The following is a 22,136-nucleotide window of genomic DNA, read 5'->3' as shown; positions in this document are numbered from 1 at the left end:
TGTGCTGCCTAATCAGCAACCAAACTAAATGAAATAGTCCCTGTTATAAATTTACATGTATGGAATTCCCAAAATTGAGTTGATACATAATCAAGTCTACCATTCCAGGACATGTGCAGAATATCTATCTTTAATTCATATGAGAGGCATATAAATACTTCCCAATGCACCTGAAGTTGACATAAATAAGCATAATTAAATGCTACTAAATAAGTCTTGCAGCTATATAATCAAATAAAATACAAATTTCTTATTTCCAAGATCTGAGAATATTCTGTGTCCGAATTAATATGAACACAGCTAATGGTGTTTGAAAGATTAAGATTTTCTATAACCGAAACCAGCAGTCTATCAGTTGAAGCTGTGTAGTTCATAACACCTGGCCTCTCTTACAGATTGACTACCGCTGAGTGGCTCCTGGACAGAATGACGTGTGGCACTTCCTGGTACTGACTGACCAGAGGTGCACTTGCATTCAATGTCTCAAAGCATGTGTAGCCATGTAGCCCACAAATTCTCTCCAACTTCTGAGAAATATTTAATTTTGGGATACCATTTAATGTACCTCAAATGATGTATCTTTCGATGCTAGCCTCTCTCCAGCTATTTAACCTACAAACCTTACGCAGTACTGAAATAAGCATAAAAAGTCTAAATCTTACAATGTTATGAAACACACAGAAATACAAATAACAAATTAGACAAAATTTTGAAGACATAGCTGGCCAGCTCACACTACCACATTGTTCTAACTGTCACTAGGTTTGAATAATGGGCTGTTTTATTATTGGACAATTAATGAATCATTAATAATATTTACATACGGTTGCTATTTGAATGCATGAGGATGAAGATTCAGTATGGTTCATTATAGACTTGCTTTATTAATTGATTCTCTACTAATTAAATAACTTTTATGCCAAAACTGTACATCATACAAATACATTGGTTCTACCAGTCACTGCTGTGCTGTATGCTGCCAATTGCTATTTACATGTTATTTGTGCAAACAGCATTGCTCTAAGTATCACTGCGAAGTTTCAGGAATCGTAAAGATAACCCAGTGTCCGTAGTTTTCGTCATATGGGCAAATTAGAAGATGCAACGAATTCATCTTGTTGATACAAAGAGTATGTGGTACTTGGTTTTAATGTATGTTATCGAAATATTCTGCAGTTGACACATGACAGTAAACAGAAGGTCCCAGCAATCAGCCTAGTGACACTGGGGCATAAGCTGCCTCCCTGGTTCCTTCATGCCCTCTCATTATACTGAAAGCATGATTCTCCAGTGGAATTTTAGAAGTTTTTTTCTTCCATCTGGCTGAGCTGTGACATATCTTAAGCTTCTCCCATGCTTTCTGCATTGCCTTCCAGGAAACTCTTGTTTCCAGCAGTGCCGACCCCTGCTCTCCATGGCTTCTGGGGATATTTTCAGGATTCCACTGACTATGATAGGGTGTCAGGTGGAGTTTGCACATATGTTGTGGACTCCGTGTATAGCAAACTTGTGCCTCTTGATACAACATTAGAGGCCGTGACTGTTCAAGTAACGGCATCAAAGGATTTTACCATCTGTAACGTGTATCTCCCTCCCATGATGGAGTGGCTCAGAATACACTGTCGGTACGGTTTCTCAGCTCCCCCCACCATTCCTAATCTAGGATTACTTCAGTACACATAACCCTTTGTGGGGTGGAACCATGATTACTCGCCAGGATAAAGACATCAAAAATTTAATGGCAGGCCTTTGTCACCTGAATGCTGGTGCCCCCACACACTTCAGTCTGGCACGTGGAACTTACTCAGCCATTGATTTTTTTCGTTTGCAACTATGGTTTTTTCCCATCCATCCAGTGGAAAGTCCATGATGATCTGTGTGGTAGTGACCACTTCCTGATCTTCCTGTCATCGCCGTTCTGTCGACAGCTGACTTAGATCCCTGTTTCTTTGGGATCCCCATCCACCCATTGGAAGACAGTATCGTGGTAGACCTCAGAAATTGCCAAGGCCATTAGAGATTACAGGTGGGCTCTCCAGCACAATAAGTGCTATCCATCGATGTAGCACCTCTTTGCCGTTAAATGGCTCTGTGCCTGTGTCCTCCACCTAATAAAATGATGGAAGGAATGATTCTGGGAATGATATGTTTTGCCGGCTGTTGTGGCCGAGCGGTTCTAGGCGCTTCAGTCCGGAACTGCGCGACTGCTACTGTCGCAGGTTCGAATCCTGCCTCAGGCATGGATGTGTGTGATGTCCTTAGTTTAGTTAGGTTTAAGTAGTTCTGAGTTCTAGGGGACTGATGACCTCAGATGTTAAGTCCCATACTGCTCAGAGCCATTTGAACCATTTGAATGATATGTTTCAACCATTGGACCAATACCCCTCTTTCACTGGTTTGGGTGATCAGATGTATCTGCGGGTACCAGTCTCCTGCCTGCCCAGCTAGCCGCGTGGTCTAACGCGATGCTTCCTGAGCGGGAAAGCATGCCAGTCCCCGGTTCGAATCTGCCCAGCAGATTAGTGTCGAGGTCTGGTGTGCCGGCCAGTCTGTGGATGGTTTTTAAGGAGGTTTTCCATCTACCTCAGCGAATGCAGGCTGGTTGCACTTCTTCCGCCTCAGTTGCTGCACAAACATTGTCCACGTACGCGTACACCATGATTACTCTACCATGCAAACATTTGGAGGGTTACACTCGTCTGGTATTAGGCGTTCCCAGGGGGTCCACTAGGGGCTAAACTGCTCAATAACCATAGGTTCGGGGTGGGGGGCGGTGGTGGGGTGGGTGGAGTGCTATGGCCTGTTGTGGGTTGTGAACCACTGAGGGCTACGGCGGGACGAAGCCTCTGTCATTTCTAGGTCCCCGGTTTAATACACACAATACACACACACTAGTGTCCTGTAGGTGTAATTAGTATTTACTTGTACGGTACTGTCTTCACTGCCCCAGATGTTGTTACCAAAAATTTTTCTCTGCGTTATGCTCAAGTCTGTCTGCCTGAGTCCTCAAACTGCAGGTTGAGCGAGAGCACTGGTCCTTCACTACATGCCACTGGAGCCCTGTAGTGCTGCATTCAGTGACTAGTGCCTTAGCTCTTTGCCCTGATACAGCTCCAGGGCCAGAGTGCATCCACAACCAAATGCTCAAACATCTATTGATAGATGTGAGTGTTGTCTCATTATCATTACCAGTTTCAACTGTGTCCAGAGAGGGGGTGAGATCCCATCTCAGTGGTGAGAACCAAGTAAGCATCCCCTAGAGGTGGGTGGCTATCAACTAGTTAGTCTCGCCAATGTTCTCCGTAAGTTGCTCAAGTGCATGGTGAGCCAGTGGCTCTGTTAGCTCTTTGAGTCTCAGGGCCTCCTGGCTCTTTACCAGAATGATTTTCATGAATGCCATTCAACTGCCGATAATTTGGTCTGCCTGGAGTATGCCATCCACGTAGCTTTTGACCAATGTCAGCACCTTATTGCTGTCTTCCTTGACATACAAAAGGCTTATGACACCACATGGTGATACCACATCCTCACTAATTTACTGAGTGGAATCTCCTGGGCCCACTCCAGATTTTTGTCCAGAACTTTTTGTCACACCATACTTGATGTGTTCAAGTTGGTGCTTCCCAAATCCAAGAGAATGGGTCCTGTAGGGCTCTGTATTGAGTGTCCCTGTGTTTTAGGTGGCCATCAATGATCTTGCAGCAGCTATAGGGCCTTCAGTATAAACTTTCTTGCAAGTTGACGATTTTTGCTTTTACTGTTGCTCTTTGTAGTGTGGCTGTTGATAAACACTGATTGCAGGGTGTCATAAAATCATGCAGTCATCGGCCATCACCCACGGCTTTCAGTTTTCAGCTGCCGAGACTCGCCCCATGCACTTCTGTTGATATTGCGCTGTCCATCCTCGACCAGAACTCAACCTGCAGGAAGTCTGTCTCTATGATCAGTTATTCAGTGTAATGGAGATTTACCGTTTTTTGGAACTGGCCTTCAGTGTCTCATTGACATGGGATCCCCATCTTCACCAATTTAAGCAAAGGTGCTGACTACACCTGAATGCAATCAGCTGCCTCAGTAACACCGTCTGGGGTGCAGACTGCTCATCCCTTCTACAGCTTTATAAAGCCCTGATCATGTCCCTTCTTGACTGTGGGAGTCTGGCATATGGTTCGGTATCGCCCTCAGCATTGTGGTCACTGGACCAGATACACCACTGTGGTGTCTGAATTTCCACAGGAGTCTTTCAAACTAGCCATGTAAACAGCTTATTCGTGAAGGCTGGGGTTTCTCCATTACAAATCAGGTGCCAACAACAGCTACTCAGCTATGCTATGCACATTTGCAGCTCCCCTAATCATCCAAACTACCAGGTCCTTTTTCCTAGTAGGGCGATCCACCTCCCACAGCAGAGACCAAGAACTGATTTCACTATTGCAGTTAGACTACAGTGCCTGCTCTGAACTCCAACTTCACCATTGTTGCCTCTTGTCAGGGAACAACTGCACATGCCCCCATGGCATGTTCCCCGAACTTGGATCTTTCTCGATTTATCCTTTTCGTCCAAAAGAATCACTTGGCCCTATGATTTTTCACTGCCTGTTCCTGGCTATCCTCGATGAATTTCCAGGTTGTGAAGTGGTGTACACTGAGGGCTCAACGGTCAGGGGACAGACCGGTATTTCATACACATGCAAGGTGCAGTGAACTATGCTCCCTACCATATGGATGCAGTGTCTTCACTGCTGAATGGGTGGCCATCAGACAAACCCTTAGCTATAATCGTTCTTGAACCAGTAAGATGCTTCTAATCTGCAGTGACTGCCTGAGCAGCCTTCAGGCTATAGCCCAGTGCTACCCTCATCACCTATTATTCACGACTATGCAGGATATTCTTTCCAACCTGCATAAAGCTGGATGGCCAGTCATTTTTGTTTGAACACCTGGACATGTTGGGCTCTAAGGGAATGAACGTACTGACCTGTTGGAAAAGTTGGCTAATGGCGCCGATTTTGGAAATGGTGGTCCCAGAAGTGGATCTTCTGTTGACTCTACGCCAACAATTGTTGGAGGCCTGGAGCTCAGAATGGTCCGCCCTGGACTCCTGAAACAAACTGAGGGCAATAAAGATGATAACAACAAGGTGCAGTCTTTCCTTCGCACAGGGAATCCACCATTCTTTGTTGGCTACACATTGACCACATTTCACTGACACATGACCTCATTCTTCTAGGTGAGGACCCACCTGACTGTGGTCCACATCCTACTAGACTGCAAAATTTAGCTGTTTTGCAACAACACCTTAAACTTCCTGACATGCTACCTCCGGTGCTAGTGGCAACCTGGTTTTGCATTTCACCTGTGAAGTTGGTTTCTGCTTGTCTCTTTGAGGTGAGACACTTTGCCCTCTCCTGCTCTAGCCCAGGGGACCCATGTGGCCCTTGCCTGGTGGTCTGGCATGGCTTCTACACTTTCCACCTTTTAATTCTCTTTATTCTTTTATATTTGCCATTCTTAATGGTTTTTTTTTCCTAAAATTTTATCATCTTGTTTGAGCTGCTTAATTTGCTTTTATCTCTTTTTCATTGTATCTTCGTTACAACTCAGCTTCCCAGGATTTGCCTTTTGTATCCTTCCTCTGGGGATTATTCCTGGTTTGATATTTAGAGAATAGAGGGTCTGATAACCTTGTGGATCGGTTACACTAACACCAAAAAAACCAACCAACCAGTCTCAAATTTTCACTGTCACTCACACAATTTCTAAACACCGCTACATGAGGTTCTCCTTAGGGTACTTGTGAACAGTACATTGGGGGGGGGGGGGGCATAGTGCCAGTGACAGCTGTGTACTCAGTCACATGGTATAACATTTACTCCCTGGGAAAACCTCATTACATGGTGTTTGTAAATCATACAAAGAAATGTCACTGGCACTGGAAGTTGAGGTTGCTGTGGAGGTAAGTTCAGATTGCCTAGGTTTGAAGTGACTAGTGTATAAATCTTCATAAAGACAACTGATATTGGCACATTAAAATCAATACCTGTTTCCAGATTTAAGACTTAGCCAATATAACACCACTAGATCTAAAGACAAAAACAAGCAGCACCTTTGGGAACAGAGCAATTTGCGCACTGTATCAGTTCCTAGAAAATCTCCAACCAACAAAAGTTGTTTTCACCTTCCACATACCAGGCTGAAATCAAAACAAGTCTGTGTAAGATCCAAACAGAGTCCACCTCCAGACAGTATTATGGTTTCAACACTCTGTCGTTGCATGCAGGTTGACCTGGGTTCAGATCAAGTTCTGCATACTGTCAGTTGTCTTTAATGTATTCATTGTGGTGTGTAGACCGGTTTCATTTGTGCTTCTTGTACTTTGCATTTCACCTGTACTTAACTAATTTCCTTTGATTCAGGTGGATGGTAAACCACATGCAACGCCTAACCGTGAAATTCAGATCATGTATCTTAAGGAATATCCGGTAAGTACTAAAATTTATCTATGCTTACACACAAATATATTCTCTACCAGCTACTGTGCCTAACATGATTAGACAGAATTACAGGATAGCTCCTTTCGAAAGGTTATATTCGATTTCCTCTCTCATTCCCCTCCTGATGGTCTTGTCATGCTTTTTATCTGGAATGATGAGGCAGGAGGAAACTAAATGATATATTCAGAAATATGATTTATAGTTTCTCATTACGTCACTTAACTTGTAAAAAACACACTTCCTTTGGTTCTGTGCAAGGCAACATATGTTGTCATTGGTAACAGTACAGTTGCGCATAATGTTCTGGTTATTTAGTGTAGTAGTAATGAACCAACTTAAAGATTAAATAAAATAAGGAAACACATAACAGTAACGTTGTTTTAGATACCGGGTAGTAGGGAACGGATGTTAGGCAGCTCAACAGGCAGGCAGCAAGCCTGTCTAGAGATGATACAGGGAACCGAATACACTATTAAAACAAATCTCTGTCACCACAGCAGTGAACTGAAAGAATAGTCAATACAGGTATGTGTTGAAAGATAAAGATATTAACATCTAAAAGTAAAGACTGACAAATCAGGAAAAGGTTTCTAGAAGCATACATGTGGAATGTGTGATTGTATGTAAGAAATTGGCTGTAACTCCACACAGAAATGTAGTAGGAGGCAGAAAGATGTGAGGACTGCCAACAAAAACTTGGAACTTGGATTGAAGAATAAAGGAGAAAAGTCTAAATGAAACACACAGAAATACAAATAACAAATTAGAAATAATTTTGAAGACATAGCTGGGCAGCTCACATTACCACATTATTCTAATTGACAGTGGGTTTGAATAGCGGACTGTTTTATTATTGGACAATTAATGAATCTTTAATAATATTGACATAGGGCATGGAAGACCCACATGTAAAGCCTTTTCAATATTTGTTACCCATTTCCTGACCCTGTCAGCTATCGGCAACAAAAATTGTTATCTTGTACCTCATGATCTAATATGTGCAAATCAGTTACCAGCTTCAAACTTCATATTTGGGATGTAACATAGCTTCTGTTTAGTTTCACCTCTGGTTCCAATTGTCCTGAAACAGATGTTGTACCAAAAGTCAATTTTAAAAATGTGAACTTGAAGCTTCCAAAATCAGATCAGGTAATGACAATAGTGCTCAGAAAGGCAAAAGTGTATAATCTACAATAAGAGGAAAAAAGCTAGTGTCCTATGGCTAGAATTTGAATGAGTCACAGTGGGAGCAGGATAACTCATACAAATATCCAGATGTAACAGTCTGTGAATATATGAATGATCACAAGCAGAGGCTCAGATGAAGCATGTGTCAGACTTCTTTTCATTAGTAGCCTGCTAGGCAATGCAGTCAGTCCACAATGGAGTTTGCATATGAGACACCCACATGACTTACCTTAGAATATTGTTAGACTGTATGGGACTCATACCAAGTAGGCCCAACAACGGATATTGGATATATAAAATTAAGGGCCGCACAAATGGTCACATACTTGACCCCACATGTGAGCATCACAGAGACGCTGAAAGAAATGAAGTGGCAAACCCTTGGAAATGGATGCACACTATCCCAAGAAAGTCTGTTTAATAAATTTTGATAATCAGTTTCAAGTGATGTATCTGGGAGTGAACTACAATGCCGTATGTATTGCTGATGTAGGGATTGCAAAGACAAGCTTCCCCTGATAACTGGTACAATGGGATGGATCCTCTTCACTGTGGTTAGCAGAGTATGGATGTAGATGCATCTCTTTCCATTGTTATGTCCTGGGCGATTGAGGGCCATTGTGGCACCAGAAGTCTGTAGGCCCAATGCAGAGGAATGACAGTTGCTGTCCACAAATCTCTTCTGGTGTGGCTGCTGTGGAAGTGGGGAAGAGAGTTGGTGGAGAAGAGTATTACAGATTTGGCAAGTGGGAACATACAACAAGTGACTTTCAGGTGACAGTGAGAGTTCAAAGCAGTCTTTGAAATCAGTATTAAGTGCAGTCTCTAATGTTCTACTCTGCTAATCAGTATATGAGACAGTCTCCATTTATCAACTACTCTTGAACATGAAAAATGTTCATGGTGGGACCTAAGAGAGGTGTCATATGGGATTATTTCAGTGAAAAAATACTGCAAAGTGTAAAATGTGTGGGAAACTTTATTAAAAAACAGATAGTGCAACTATATCTATTAAAACGCACTAAAAATAACATACTGCTGAATATGAAGGCTGCACCTTCAAGTCCTACAAGAATCTAAGAATGTCATAACTTTAAAAGAAAGCTTTGATGAGAACAAGATGTGTGACTCTTTGAACCATATCTTGAAAGAGAAAAAGGTTGCTCTGTGAAATGACAGACATTAGGGACTTCCCATTTAAGCATATGATTTGACAGTTAATGCAGTCTGTTAAGTTACCGTCAGTTAAATGGGCACCATTTGATCTTGTTTTCTACACTCATGTTTACAATATATTTTGTAATTACTAGTTACAAAAATAAGTTAGGGTAGTAATAGGAATATGACTTCCATTAAATAAATGAATAAACTGACAGTTTTGCACAGAACTATTTTTATTCAGTAATAATATATAATTATCACCACTGACTTTGGTACCAAGAAAACCATCTCTGTTGCATTTATTGTGTCTACAGTCCCCAAAAGACAAGTGGATGACATGTATTTAGCCATGGTGATAACAATAACAGAATGGGATTGCTCGTTTAAATATTTTCAGTTTTTCTGGCAACAGTTGATATGTAATGTAGCTGTTAGTGAGCATCAAAAAGTAGTATAATTTTGCAGTAGAATACTGTTGCATGTTGTTTTTGTGAAAATCTTACGAAACAAGTGTGAATAGTTACATCCATTGGTCCTTTGCAGCAAAATTTTAGGTATACATGAAAGTGCTGTGAGGGAACCCACTTCAGCTCAAATACTTCACCAGAGTGAAAGATTCTTTCAGAAATCTACTGCATGACTGTTGATGAGCCATCCAAAACGATGCCATCTCATTTGGGTGCACTAGCTTGGTATCGTGTGTAGGATAATTGTTTGCAGTTACAGACACCAGAAGCAACTGCCAAGTTGATGCTGGTAGATGTGTTTGGATGGCTGTAAGAAGCTGGAGTCAAGCAGAAGTATTCTACTATACACAAAGATGTGACAGAATGGGAAACAGGCAGTTAAGCGATGTCTCTGTGTGAACACCCCACTCCTCTGTTTTTGTAGAGGCTATGGCATCTCTTTATTCTGACTCTCACTGCACTGAGTATATGATCAAAATCCAGACATTCAGCTGACATCTTGTGGTTTTTCCCCCATTGGATTGATTAAACTAAAAGCAAATCATTGGGAAAAATCTCCCCTATCATTCTCCATATGAAATGGACAACTGTATGGCCCCATTTACATAAGCCCCTCTCGTATTCAGTATCTGAGGGACAGATTGCACAAACTTATACCATACCCTACTGTAGGTTACATTTTACAATATTTAATACTTACTCTTAGTGTAAAATGTAGCACTAAGATGTGCTGTTTAATCACCAACCAAAGTAAATGGAATTAATGGTACCTGTTATACGTATATATGTGTATGGAAGAGAATCGCACTAGGAATTCCCAGAACTGAATTGATATGGAGTGAAATCTACCATTGCAGAACACATGCTGAATATCTATCCTTAATTCACATGATAGGTGCATAATTTAAAATAAATAAAATAAATAAGTGTACTGAAATGGTCCTGCAGCCACGTAATCAAATGAAATAAAAGTTCAAATTCCAAGCAGCTGAGAATACTACATGTCTCAATGTTTATACTTGCCCAATGGCCTTTGAAAGATGAGTTCAAAAATTGAGTGAGATTTTCTATCACAGAAACCAGCAGTAAATTCGACAAAGTCGGAAGCACTGGAAAACATGTCTCTCAGTTGAAGCTGTGCAGTCATGTAGTGGTAGTGCATAACCCTTCACACCTCTCACAGACGGACTAGTGCTGAGTGCTCCTGGACAGAATGATTCCCGATAATCACTGCCTGAAACTGGCCTTGCACTCAATATCTCACAGTCTGTGTAGCCATTTAGCACACAAGTACACTTCAGATGTGTGTGTTATGATGGTTGTCTCTCTCCAGTCATTGATATTTGCAAAGCATATGTAATATTTAAATAAGTATAAAAAGTCAAAAACTTAAGACATTATGAAATACACAAAAATACACATAACAAACTGGACGAAATTATGAAGACTTTTAATAATAGGCACAATTTAATGAATCATTAATTTCATAAATACATTAACTTAGAGCTGCTATTTGAATACTTGAGGATGGAGTTAGGCATAGTTCATTATAGGCTTGCTTTTGTTGCACTTTTTGATCACTGGATGATTCTGTACTAACTAAATAACTTTTACGCCAAAACTGTACATCAAACAAATACATTGCTTCTATGAGTCACTGCTGCAGCTGTATGCCACCAGTTGCTATTTACATGTTGTTTGTGCACACAGCATTGCTTTAAGTGTCACTCCAAAGTTTCAGGGACCATAAAGATTTTTTTTTCTCCGTATGGGCAAATTAGAAGGTGCAGCGAATTCATCTCATCGATACAAAGAGTCTGTGGTTCAGAGTTGTGATGTAGGTAATTAGAAATATCCAGATGAATTTTATAGCCAACATTATGCTGTTAGTGTACGACGGTTAGCGTGAGGTCCTAGCGGGTGGGCAAGTGCTAATTCCCCCCATCCCCCACTCCATCTGGCTGAACTATCGAAACTCTGTGAGAGTATACCATTAGTTGCTTGGCTCCTCTTCACAAATTCCCTCAGCCTTCATCATACTAGCTGACAGTGCCCATAGCTTAATGGCACTTACATGTAAAATCATATGTCAGTCGGCGATTTACAAAGGGCTGAATGTGTTTAAACGTACAAGGTCTACAACAGGTATTGAACACTTCTCATATTATGGGAATAGTATGTATATTTCCCCCTCCCATGAACCATGGACCTTGCCGTTGGTGGGGGGGCTTACGTGCCTCAGCGATACAGATGGCCGTACCGTAGGTGCAACCACAACGGAGGGGTATCTGTTGAGAGGCCAGACAAACATGTGGTTCCTGAAGAGGGGCAGCAGCCTTTTCAGTAGTTGCAGGGGCAACAGTCTGGATGATTGACTGATCTGGCCTTGTAACATTAACCAAAACGGCCTTCCTGTGCTGGTACTGCGAACGGCTGAAAGCAAGGGGAAACTACAGCCGTAATTGTTCCCAAGGACATGCAGCTTTACTGTATGATTAAATGATGATGGCGTCGTCTTGGGTAAAATATTCCGGAGGTAAAATAGTCCCCCATTCGGATCTCCGGGCGGGGACTACTCAGGAGGACGTCGTTATCAGGAGAAAGAAAACTGGTGTTCTACGGATCGGAGCGTGGAATGTCAGATCCCTTAATTGGGCAAGTAGGTTAGAAAATTTAAAAAGGGAAATGGATAGGTTAAAGTTAGATATAGTGGGAATTAGTGAAGTTCGGTGGCAGGAGGAACAAGACTTTTGGTCAGGTGATTACAGGGTTATAAATACAAAATCAAATAGGGGTAATGCAGGAGTAGGTTTAATAATGAATAAAAAAATAGGAGTGCGGGTTAGCTACTACAAACAGCATAGTGAATGCATTATTGTGGCCAAGATAGACACAAAGCCCATGCCTACTACAGTAGTACAAGTTTATATGCCAACTAGCTCTGCAGATGATGAAGAAATAGATGAAATGTATGACGAGATAAAAGAAATTATTCAGGTAGTGAAGGGAGACGAAAATTTAATAGTCATGGGTGACTGGAATTCGTCAGCAGGAAAAGGGAGAGAAGGAAACATAGTAGGTGAATATGGATTGGGGGGAAGGAATGAAAGAGGAAGCCGCCTTGTAGAATTTTGCACAGAGCATAACTTAATCATAGCTAACACTTGGTTCAAGAATCATAAAAGAAGGTTGTATACCTGGAAGAATCCTGGAGATACTAAAAGGTATCAGATAGATTATATAATGGTAAGACAGAGATTTAGGAACCAGGTTTTAAATTGTAAGACATTTCCTGGGGCAGATGTGGATTCTGACCACAATCTATTGGTTATGAACTGCAGATTGAAACTGAAGAAACTGCAAAAAGGTGGGAATTTAAGGAGATGGGACGTGGATAAACTAAAAGAACCAGAGGTTGTAGAGAGTTTCAGGGAGAGCATAAGGGAACAATTGACAGGAATGGGGGAAAGAAATACAGTAGAAGAAGAATGGGTAGCTCTGAGGGATGAAGTAGTGAAGGCAGCAGACGATCAAGTAGGTAAAAAGACGAGGGCTAATAGAAATCCTTGGGTAATAGAAGAAATATTGAATTTAATTGATGAAAGGAGAAAATATAAAAATGCAGTAAATGAAGTAGGCAAAAAGGAATACAAACGTCTCAGAAATGATATCGACAGGAAGTGCAAAATGGCTAAGCAGGGATGGCTAGAGGACAAATGTAAGGATGTAGAGGCTTGTCTCACTAGGGGTAAGATAGATACTGCCTACAGGAAAATCAAAGAGACCTTTGGAGAGAAGAGAACCACTTTTATGAATGTCAAGAGCTCAGATGGCAACCCAGTTCTAAGCAAAGAAGGGAAGGCAGAAAGGTGGAAGGAGTATATAGAGGGTTTATACAAGGGCGATGTACTTGAGGACAATATTATAGAAATGGAAGAGGATGTAGATGAAGACGAAATGGGAGATAAGATACTGCGTGAAGAGTTTGACAGAGCACTGAAAGACCTGAGTCGAAACAAGGCCCCGGGAGTAGACAACATTCCATTAGAACTACTGATGGCCTCGGGAGAGCCAGTCATGATAAAACTCTACCATCTGGTGAGCACGATGTATGAGACAGGCGAAATACCCTCAGACTTCAAGAAGAATATAATAATTCCAATCCCAAAGAAAGCAGGTGTTGACAGATGTGAAAATTACCGAACTATCAGTTCAATAAGTCACAGCTGCAAAATACTAATGCGAATTCTTTACAGACGAATGGAAAAACTGGTAGAAGCAGACCTCAGGGAAGATCAGTTTGGATTCCATAGAAATGTTGGAACACGTGAGGCAATACTAACCTTACGACTTATCTTAGAAGAAAGATTAAGAAAAGGCAAACCTACGTTTCTAGCATTTGTAGACTTAGAGAAAGCTTTTGACAATGTTAACTGGAATACTCTCTTTCAAATTCTGAAGGTGGCAGGGGTAAAATACAGGGAGCGAAAGGCTATTTACAATTTGTACAGAAACCAGATGGCAGTTATAAGAGTCGAGGGGCATGAAAGGGAAGCAGTGGTTGGGAAAGGAGTGAGACAGGGTTGTAGCCTCTCCCCGATGTTATTCAATCTGTATATTGAGCAAGCAGTAAAGGAAACAAAAGAAAAATTCGGAGTAGGTATTAAAATTCATGGAGAAGAAGTAAAAACTTTGAGGTTCGCCGATGACATTGTAATTCTGTCAGAGACAGCAAAGGACTTGGAAGAGCAGTTGAACGGAATGGGCAGTGTCTTGAAAGGAGGATATAAGATGAACATCAACAAAAGCAAAACAAGGATAATGGAATGTAGTCAAATTAAGTCGGGTGATGCTGAGGGAATTAGATTAGGAAATGAGACATTTAAAGTAGTAAAGGAGTTTTGCTATTTGGGGAGTAAAGTAACTGATGATGGTCGAAGTAGAGAGGATATAAAATGTAGACTGACAATGGCAAGGAAAGCGTTTCTCGAGAAGAGAAATTTGTTAACATCGAGTATAGATTTAAGTGTCAGGAAGTCGTTTCTGAAAGTATTTGTATGGAGTGTAGCCATGTATGGATGTGAAACATGGACGATAACTAGTTTGGACAAGAAGAGAATAGAAGCTCTCGAAATGTGGTGCTACAGAAGAATGCTGAAGATAAGGTGGGTAGATCACGTAACTAATGAGGAGGTATTGAGTAGGATTGGGGAGAAGAGAAGTTTGTGGCACAACTTGACTAGAAGAAGGGATCGGTTGGTAGGACATGTTTTGAGGCATCAAGGGATCACAAATTTAGCATTGGAGGGCACCGTGGAGGGTAAAAATTGTAGAGGGAGACCAAGAGATGAATACACTAAGCAGATTCAGAAGGATGTAGGTTGCAGTAGGTACTGGGAGATGAAGAAGCTTGCACAGGATAGAGTAGCATGGAGAGCTGCATCAAACCAGTCTCAGGACTGAAGACCACAACAACAACAACATGTATATTTCTCAAGTGAACTTAATTAAATGCAGTGAAATTAAAATAATGCAGCAACAGGGAAGAAAACAGCGAATATGTAACAATGTCATTTGCTATCAGTAAAAACTGAAGCCAGGCTCAAACTTCCATTGTCACTCATATGATTTCTAAATGCCACTATGTGATGTTCTCCCTTAGGTTATGTGTGAACAGTATCACTGGAGGGAATGGTGTCTGTTGAGGACAGTTACATACTCTGCCACATGGTACACCACGTAGCCCATGGGACAAACTTGTGTCGTGGTGTTCATAAAACATACAGGGAGGCATAATTGGCAATGGAAGTTTGAGTTTGCTTTGGAGGTATGTTCAGGTAGCCTAAACCTGACATGACAGGTCCACAAATATTTGATTGTCATGACACGTTCTACACAGAGAGAATTGAAGCTGGTATCGTAAAAGCAACACCAGTTTCTAGATTTAAGACTTAGCTAAGACAATACCATTGAATTTCAAGACAAAACCGGCAGTGCCTCTGAGAGTTAGAGTAAGTTATGCACAGTATCAGTTCCTTAAAAATTTCCAACTAACAAAATTTATTTTCACCTTCCACATACCAGACTGAATTTTGAAAAAAGTCTTTGTATGATCCAAACAGAGTCCACCTCCAGACAGTATTATGGTTTCAATACCCGGTCATGAAATGTAGGTAATCCAGGTTCAAATCAAGGTCTGGCACAGACTGCCAATTGTCTCAATGTACGCATTTGTGATATGTAGTCTGGTTTCATCTGTGCTTTTTGTATTCTGCATTTCATCTGTACTTAACTAATTTCCTTTGATACAGGCGGAGGATGACCCAAATACAGTACCTTACCGTGAGATAGAGTTCATAAGTATTAAAGAAGGATCTCCGGTAAGTACTAAAATTTACCTGTCATTACATCCAAATATATTCTCTGCAAGCCATTGTGCACAGAATGATTGATTAGACAGAATGTCGGGATAGTTCATTTCAAAAGGATGTATTTGATTTCCTACCACATTCTCATCCTGTTCTCTGTCTATAATGATCTCATCACTGACGAGTTGGTAAACACTAATCTGCCTTCCTTTATTCTCTTCAACACTTGTTCTCTGGAATGAAGCGGCAGAAAAAAGAATAAATAAAATATTCAAAACTGTGACTGATCCTTTCTCTGTAAGTTACTTCACTTGGAAAAAAACACAGCTCAGTCAATTCTGTACAAGGCAACATATATTGCCGACAATAACAATAGGGTAAATAGTAAGTGAAATGTGTAGAACTTAATCATTAAAACTCCTGTGCATGCGTATTATGAGAATTTGAATAATAAATCATGTATTATAGATACCAAATGCTTGAGTTCAGCCACATTTGTTCAATGCGTATTCACTGACTTTGTTGATGTAAGCATTAGAAAATTAGCCTGCTTTGAATACTTCTGAGTAAATTATGTATTATAGATTTCAAATGCTTAAGTTCAACCACATTTGTTCAGTGCATATTTACTGACTTTGCTGATGTAAGCATTAGATAATTAGCCTGCTTTGAATACTTCCATTTGTTGATGTCAAATGGAATAATTTTTTGCAGTAGTTCCACACGTATACACAGTGTTTGTTGCTCAGAAACATGCCGTGAAAATAAAATCTGGTGTCTATCTACGAATTTCATGTAGGCAACCATTTAAAAGATTAAGCCTGCTAGTGTCAGCCTTGCAATATGTTTATTCTTGTGTGCAGCTAATTGCAAAGAATTAGGCACAGTTAAAATATAACAGTAGCATCCATAAATACAACACTGGAAGGAACAATAACATTCACTATTCACAACTTAACCTTACTGTTGTGCAGAAAATAGCAATGTAAGCATCCGTAAGAATATCTGACCACATATGTTATGAATAAAGGTGCTGACAGATAATGAAAGTTTTAAAAACAAGATAAATTCCTTTTTGCCTGACAATTCCTTCTTCTCCACAGATTACTTTCCGAATGGATATTATCTGTGTATATTTGGATTACATTTGTCAGATTTTTAAGTAGATTAAGAATAAAGAGAATAGTTAAGTAAATGGCCAACATGTAGCCATGTTTTGACAGGGAAATTGTATGTTACTTGTAAGCCTGTTGGCGGATTCCACAACTGTTGTCAGAGACAACTACACATATAAATTTATTAGAACACCTAGATGGACTGTAGAACTCTGGTGTAACTAACGGCAAATAACACTTTCTGGAACAGGTAACTTCCAGTAAGTCTGGAACCTGAGATAGAGTACAAGTCTGACATTTCCTCTTACAAGTCCCTATCTAGCAAGTTATCTTCCGAGATGAGATTCCATAGGTCCTCTGTACTGGTGGTAATATCACTCACTGATGACTGTCATAGACAGTAGCTTGCTGACCTCTAAGTGTGGACCCTAACCGTGGACTGATCGTGCCATGAACTGACTGTAGAGGCCCAGAAGAGGTGGTTATATTATCACGTGCATGGGTACAGTCAGTCTGCGCGAATGGTTGCCATCAGCTGGGATGACAAGCTGATTGCTCATTGGCTCTTCATATAGCGTGATGTCATCCAGTGGGTGACTGGTGTGTGTGGAACATGTGACAAAGTAGTGCTGTCAGCTGCAGTGCAACTCTCGAGGCGGTCGTTGATGTCAGTCTTGCTAAATGGTATCATCTGTTGGCAGTGCAACTGTTGACTGGGCATCATAAAATGGTGTGTCATCCAGCAGGTGCCAGAGGATGTAACATCCTTCCCCCTCACAGCTAGGAAAATGAAGACCTTCAGCGTCGTCTTGAACCACAACAGTGGCTATGTCTGCCTGGAGCCCAGTAATCAATTGATGCAGTAGGTTGCTGCTTCTGGGCAGTGAACCAGTGAAACATCCTCTTACTCCCTGCTGGAAGGCCAGTTAACAGCACCTGGAATTGATAAGGGTCCTGAGACAGTGATGGACCACGGAACTGATGCACTGCCATACATCAGCAGCAGATGAACCTGTGCCATCCCAACCGCGGCACCGAACAGGAAGTAAAGGCCTAACCAGTGTGTGCTGTAGCACAGGAGGGGATCTGGGAACACAATGAGCATTGTGACAAAAACACAGATTCATGTGGCAGTTGCACCCCATGAGCTCGTGAGACCCTCCAGGCAGCGACAAGTTCCCAAGAGAAGAGAGCCTGGAAAGAGAGTAGAATTGAAGAGAGGAATGTGCCAGGAGAACAACAAAATAATGTCACAGTGTGGGGGAGGAGGCAGATATAGGAAGGTGCTAATGGGACCATCCAAGGTGCTGTGGTGGAGGCACATGCAATTGGATATGTCGGATGACAAAGGATCAAACAGCATAAAGTAGGTGACTAAACCTGACACAACAAGGCGAGGATAGTCATCTACTGTGTAGATTTGCCAAAGCGCATGGGTCATTTGTGTGTGTGTGGGGGGGGGGGGGGGGAGGAGAAGGAGGCAGCATCTGTTGTTCTGCCATGTGGCATACAGGTACCCGGTGGAAAAATCTAGAATGACAAGCCAATTTGTATCCCAAAGGAGCCCAATGGAGGAGGGGGAGGGGGGGGGGACAATACACAGGTACCAATGACTCCAGTCAATGTGGGAGAGATGTAGAGAGGGAACACTGTCAGCCACCTCTCAGACCTGGACGCGGTTACTTGAACCATGGGCGCAGAAATACAGATGCTGAGAAAAATCAGGATCCAAAATACTAGATGATGTGTGCAAGTGCGTGACTGAAAGCTGTGCTGGCACACTGACAATTTTACTATACACACATGTAACAACTACCACAAAGTGTCACTTCATTGTTGTTTAGTTTTTGAGTGTACCAGAAGAGAAAAAAAAATGTGGACAACTGACAAAAACATAAGTATCCGCATGGACAGCAGACTTGGAAGATCCAGAACCTGTTTGAAATTTAACAGTGTGTCCATCAGTGTTCAAGTCCACAAAAATCGCAAGAACTGAGACCATGTCATTATGAATAGAATGGACAGGAGAACACACATTCTTTGTCATACCCACATGATGTATAGACCAAACATTGTGAACAATATGTAACTTACACCTTATTTTGAAAGTCATTAGTATAAGAATTACTTCCCCAAGCCCGAGGAGACGAGTCTGATAGAAACACAGTATTGCCTGTAACACCGGAAGGATTGGCGCACTGCAGGTTTTGTAAACATACAATAGATTTGCTGTCCATTTTGTGGCAGAATAGGCATTGCAATTGTAAAAAAGAGCAAGATGACCTCTCGTGGTGGATGAAGCTCTGGGTGCAAGATTTGATGGGCAATGACAGATTACTGGGAGCTGGAGAATCATTATCCCATGCCTTAGCTTGATGTTGTGGTGGTAAGCTACCAGCAGATGAAGTAGAGCCAGAGTATAAGTGTAGCCTGATGCCTGGCTGACAGACAACCAGCAGGAGAACGAAAAGGGGGGGGGGGGGCAGAGGTGGAGGAGTCTGGCCCTGAACACCCAACTGATGACCACCTGTAATGGCAAGACGCTGGAAGTCATCTAAAACATTCAGAATCATCATGGTGAAATGCCCACGCAGAGCTTTGATCTTGTTTGAGCACACACACCACTGATAAATATTCATTTAATGAAGATTTCTCAGGTGAAGGAGGTCATTCCAGACCTCCATGACCAGAGCATGAACAAGGCACATGTCTCTGACTGTGGCATCTGTGTAAGTCAGGGCACAGTTCAGATTTTCACATATAAACTGAGAGTCACAGGTTAGGCATTGCAAGGAGGCAATCCATTCAGCATGTGCTTGTCCAGATTCTTTCTAAGAACGAAAAAATGTATGGTGTTCTACTGTCACAGGTAGGTTATCTTGAAAATATGGCTGTAGTTTATTCTTTGTCTTTATAACACAAATCATTTGGTTGCTTATCCAGAAAAAAAACTGCTTTACAAGCTGAAGCACAGGAGCACCAGCAGTGGACACGAAAATATACTCTTCATTACATCACTAATCCCTGAGCAGCAAAGTATTGATCCAAGTGGTCCACATAGTAGTTCGACTGGTACAGTGCCAGTTGAACAGGGAGGGTGGACGGAGGTGGTAGCGGGGGGGGGGGGGGGGGGGGCGAGTTGGTGGGAGGAGACATTAGATAGACACTGAACATCTAGGTTGTGGTGTGATTCATCCTTCAAGTGGTGGAGTAACTTGCCCTGACAGCTACCAGTACATCCAACATAATCTGACAGGGACTGAAGGTGAGTAAACATGGGAACATAAAAATCTGCAGGTTTTGCCATTTGGAATATTACTCATACAATAACAATTCGGCACAAAATATGTAACCAGTGCTCAGTGGGATGCAAAACACTGTTCTGAGTTCCAGCATGGTGCTAAGATGGAGGTGGTGGAACCACCTATAAAATATCTAGGGACCAGAGCAAGCACACTACACTGCATTTGAGTCATGGAAAGAAACAGAAGGTACCGTAACAGAGATAGGTGCAGTGTCAATGCAAATACTTGAAAACAGTCAAGAACATGTTTGGTATCTGAGTAGGTACAGAAGAAGGTGAGGCTTCACACCACAATACCTTGTAGGTGGAAAACATGCTTAGGCTTTGAATCAGAACCGGCTATGCCACTGTTGTATGTATGTCAACTGTGCCACTGCTACGTTGTCACCATGTAGCTGTCAAAATGACCTACTATAATGACTGTGTCAATGTAGTGTTGGAGACAACTATACAAATAAGCAATCCAAGTAAAATAATTGCATGTATTAGAACACTCAAATGGAACATAAAACTTCGGTATAAATGAATACAAATAACAGTGTCGGGAACAGGTAACCTCTAATGACTAAGTCTGCAACCTGACATGCAATACAAATCTAACAGATCCTCTTAGAAGTCTGTATTTGCTAAGTTACCTTCTGAAAAGGTGTCCTGTAGATCCGCTGTACTGACAGCGATACTGCTCACTGATGACTTCTGCAGATGGTAGCTAATTAGCTTCTTATCGTGGATTCCAAACATGACTGATTGTGCCGTGAACTCGCTGTGAACTGACTAACATTGGCTGCGATGTCCTCTCAAGGTGGCTGTCACTGTCAGCCATGCCTACTGTTTATGCAACTGGTGGGAAAAAAAAAAGAAAAGTGGAAAAAAAATGTGTAGATGTGCAGAAGGCACCAGGGGGTGGAACAGTAATCCTAGTGAGTTGTCACAAATATGATTCGCAGAACACTAAGCTAAACTATACCAATGCATTTACGTAGTCTTGTTAATATGACTTTATTGCTATGTATTGGTATTTACTTCCATTTGGCCAACAGGCCTACAGAAGAATTATTGCTTGTATTTGTTTCACTGTGTGCTGTTATAAGTTTTATTTTCATAGTTCCTTCAGCAGAGGCTCACGATTGGTGAAAAGTATTTGATCATTTGTCAACTAATTCCTGATTGTTATACATTGTTTAATTGGGTATTTGATATCTTGTCAGTTGACTTTGCTTGCAATTTCCGGTATGATCTCTCGCAAAGCACAGGCCTGTGACTGACAGCAATCTCTCTTTTTGCATGTGTTTAACGTTTCTCAATATTCTAAACTCTTGCGGATTGTACTAAACTGTTATGGATGGTACAAAATATTCTAATGCATGACAATAACAATTTATTTTGTATGTGGATTCTGAGCGGCCAACCAATTAGTCAATTCTTACCATGTGTTTATTTGAAGCTGAGCCTGTGTGTTTGTTCCACTTCATGCCTATACATTTTGTTACTCCTGGGAGGACACTTCTGACCTTAATTGTGACTCATTAACAACTTCAGTTGGTTTTGTGTGAAACTGAGAATTTGTAGAGATGCAACTGGTTATTGCTGCAGTTTCTATGGAATGATTTTTTTAAAGAATTGCATGAATGAATATTGCTACAGTTTTATTGAATAACTCTTTTTCAAAGATTTGCATGTCATGAGCATCATGTTCAGACAGTAACCAATACTGTTCTCTAAGCTGCTCATATATAATGTGAACAATGATGATCCTGTTACACATCCCAGAGTATAACAGATATACAATGAGGTGACAAAAGGGGTATCTCCTAATATTATGTCGGACATCCTTTTGACCAGTGTAGTGCAGCAACTCAACATGGTGTAGACTCAACAAGTTGCTGGAAATCCTCTGCAGAAAATTGAGCTGTGCTTCCTATGTAGCTGTCCATAATAGCAAAATTGTTGCCGGTACACAATTTTGTGCATGAACTGACCTTTCGATTATGTGGGATAAACATTCGATGGCATCATGTTGGGCCATCTAGGAGGCCAAA

At 41.3% G+C, this 22,136-nt stretch overlaps 1 protein-coding gene across 2 annotated transcripts in view; it reads left to right on the top strand.

Annotated features, from left to right (window-relative positions):
- LOC124550988 overlaps positions 1-22,136 on the top strand; it is a 276,903-nt gene that overhangs the window by 107,795 nt on the left and 146,972 nt on the right. For both annotated transcript variants that reach the window (XM_047125816.1, XM_047125815.1), the window contains 2 exons: positions 6,417-6,482; positions 15,622-15,690. In XM_047125816.1, the coding sequence (XP_046981772.1) occupies positions 6,417-6,482; positions 15,622-15,690 (135 nt within the window). The remainder of the gene's footprint in view (positions 1-6,416; positions 6,483-15,621; positions 15,691-22,136) is intronic.

Source organism: Schistocerca americana, chromosome 9 (assembly GCF_021461395.2).
Source record: "Schistocerca americana isolate TAMUIC-IGC-003095 chromosome 9, iqSchAmer2.1, whole genome shotgun sequence".
Classification (NCBI taxonomy): Eukaryota; Metazoa; Arthropoda; class Insecta; order Orthoptera; family Acrididae; genus Schistocerca; species Schistocerca americana.
Note: the sequence above shows the minus strand (reverse complement) of the source record. Positions and strands in the feature narration are given on the sequence as shown.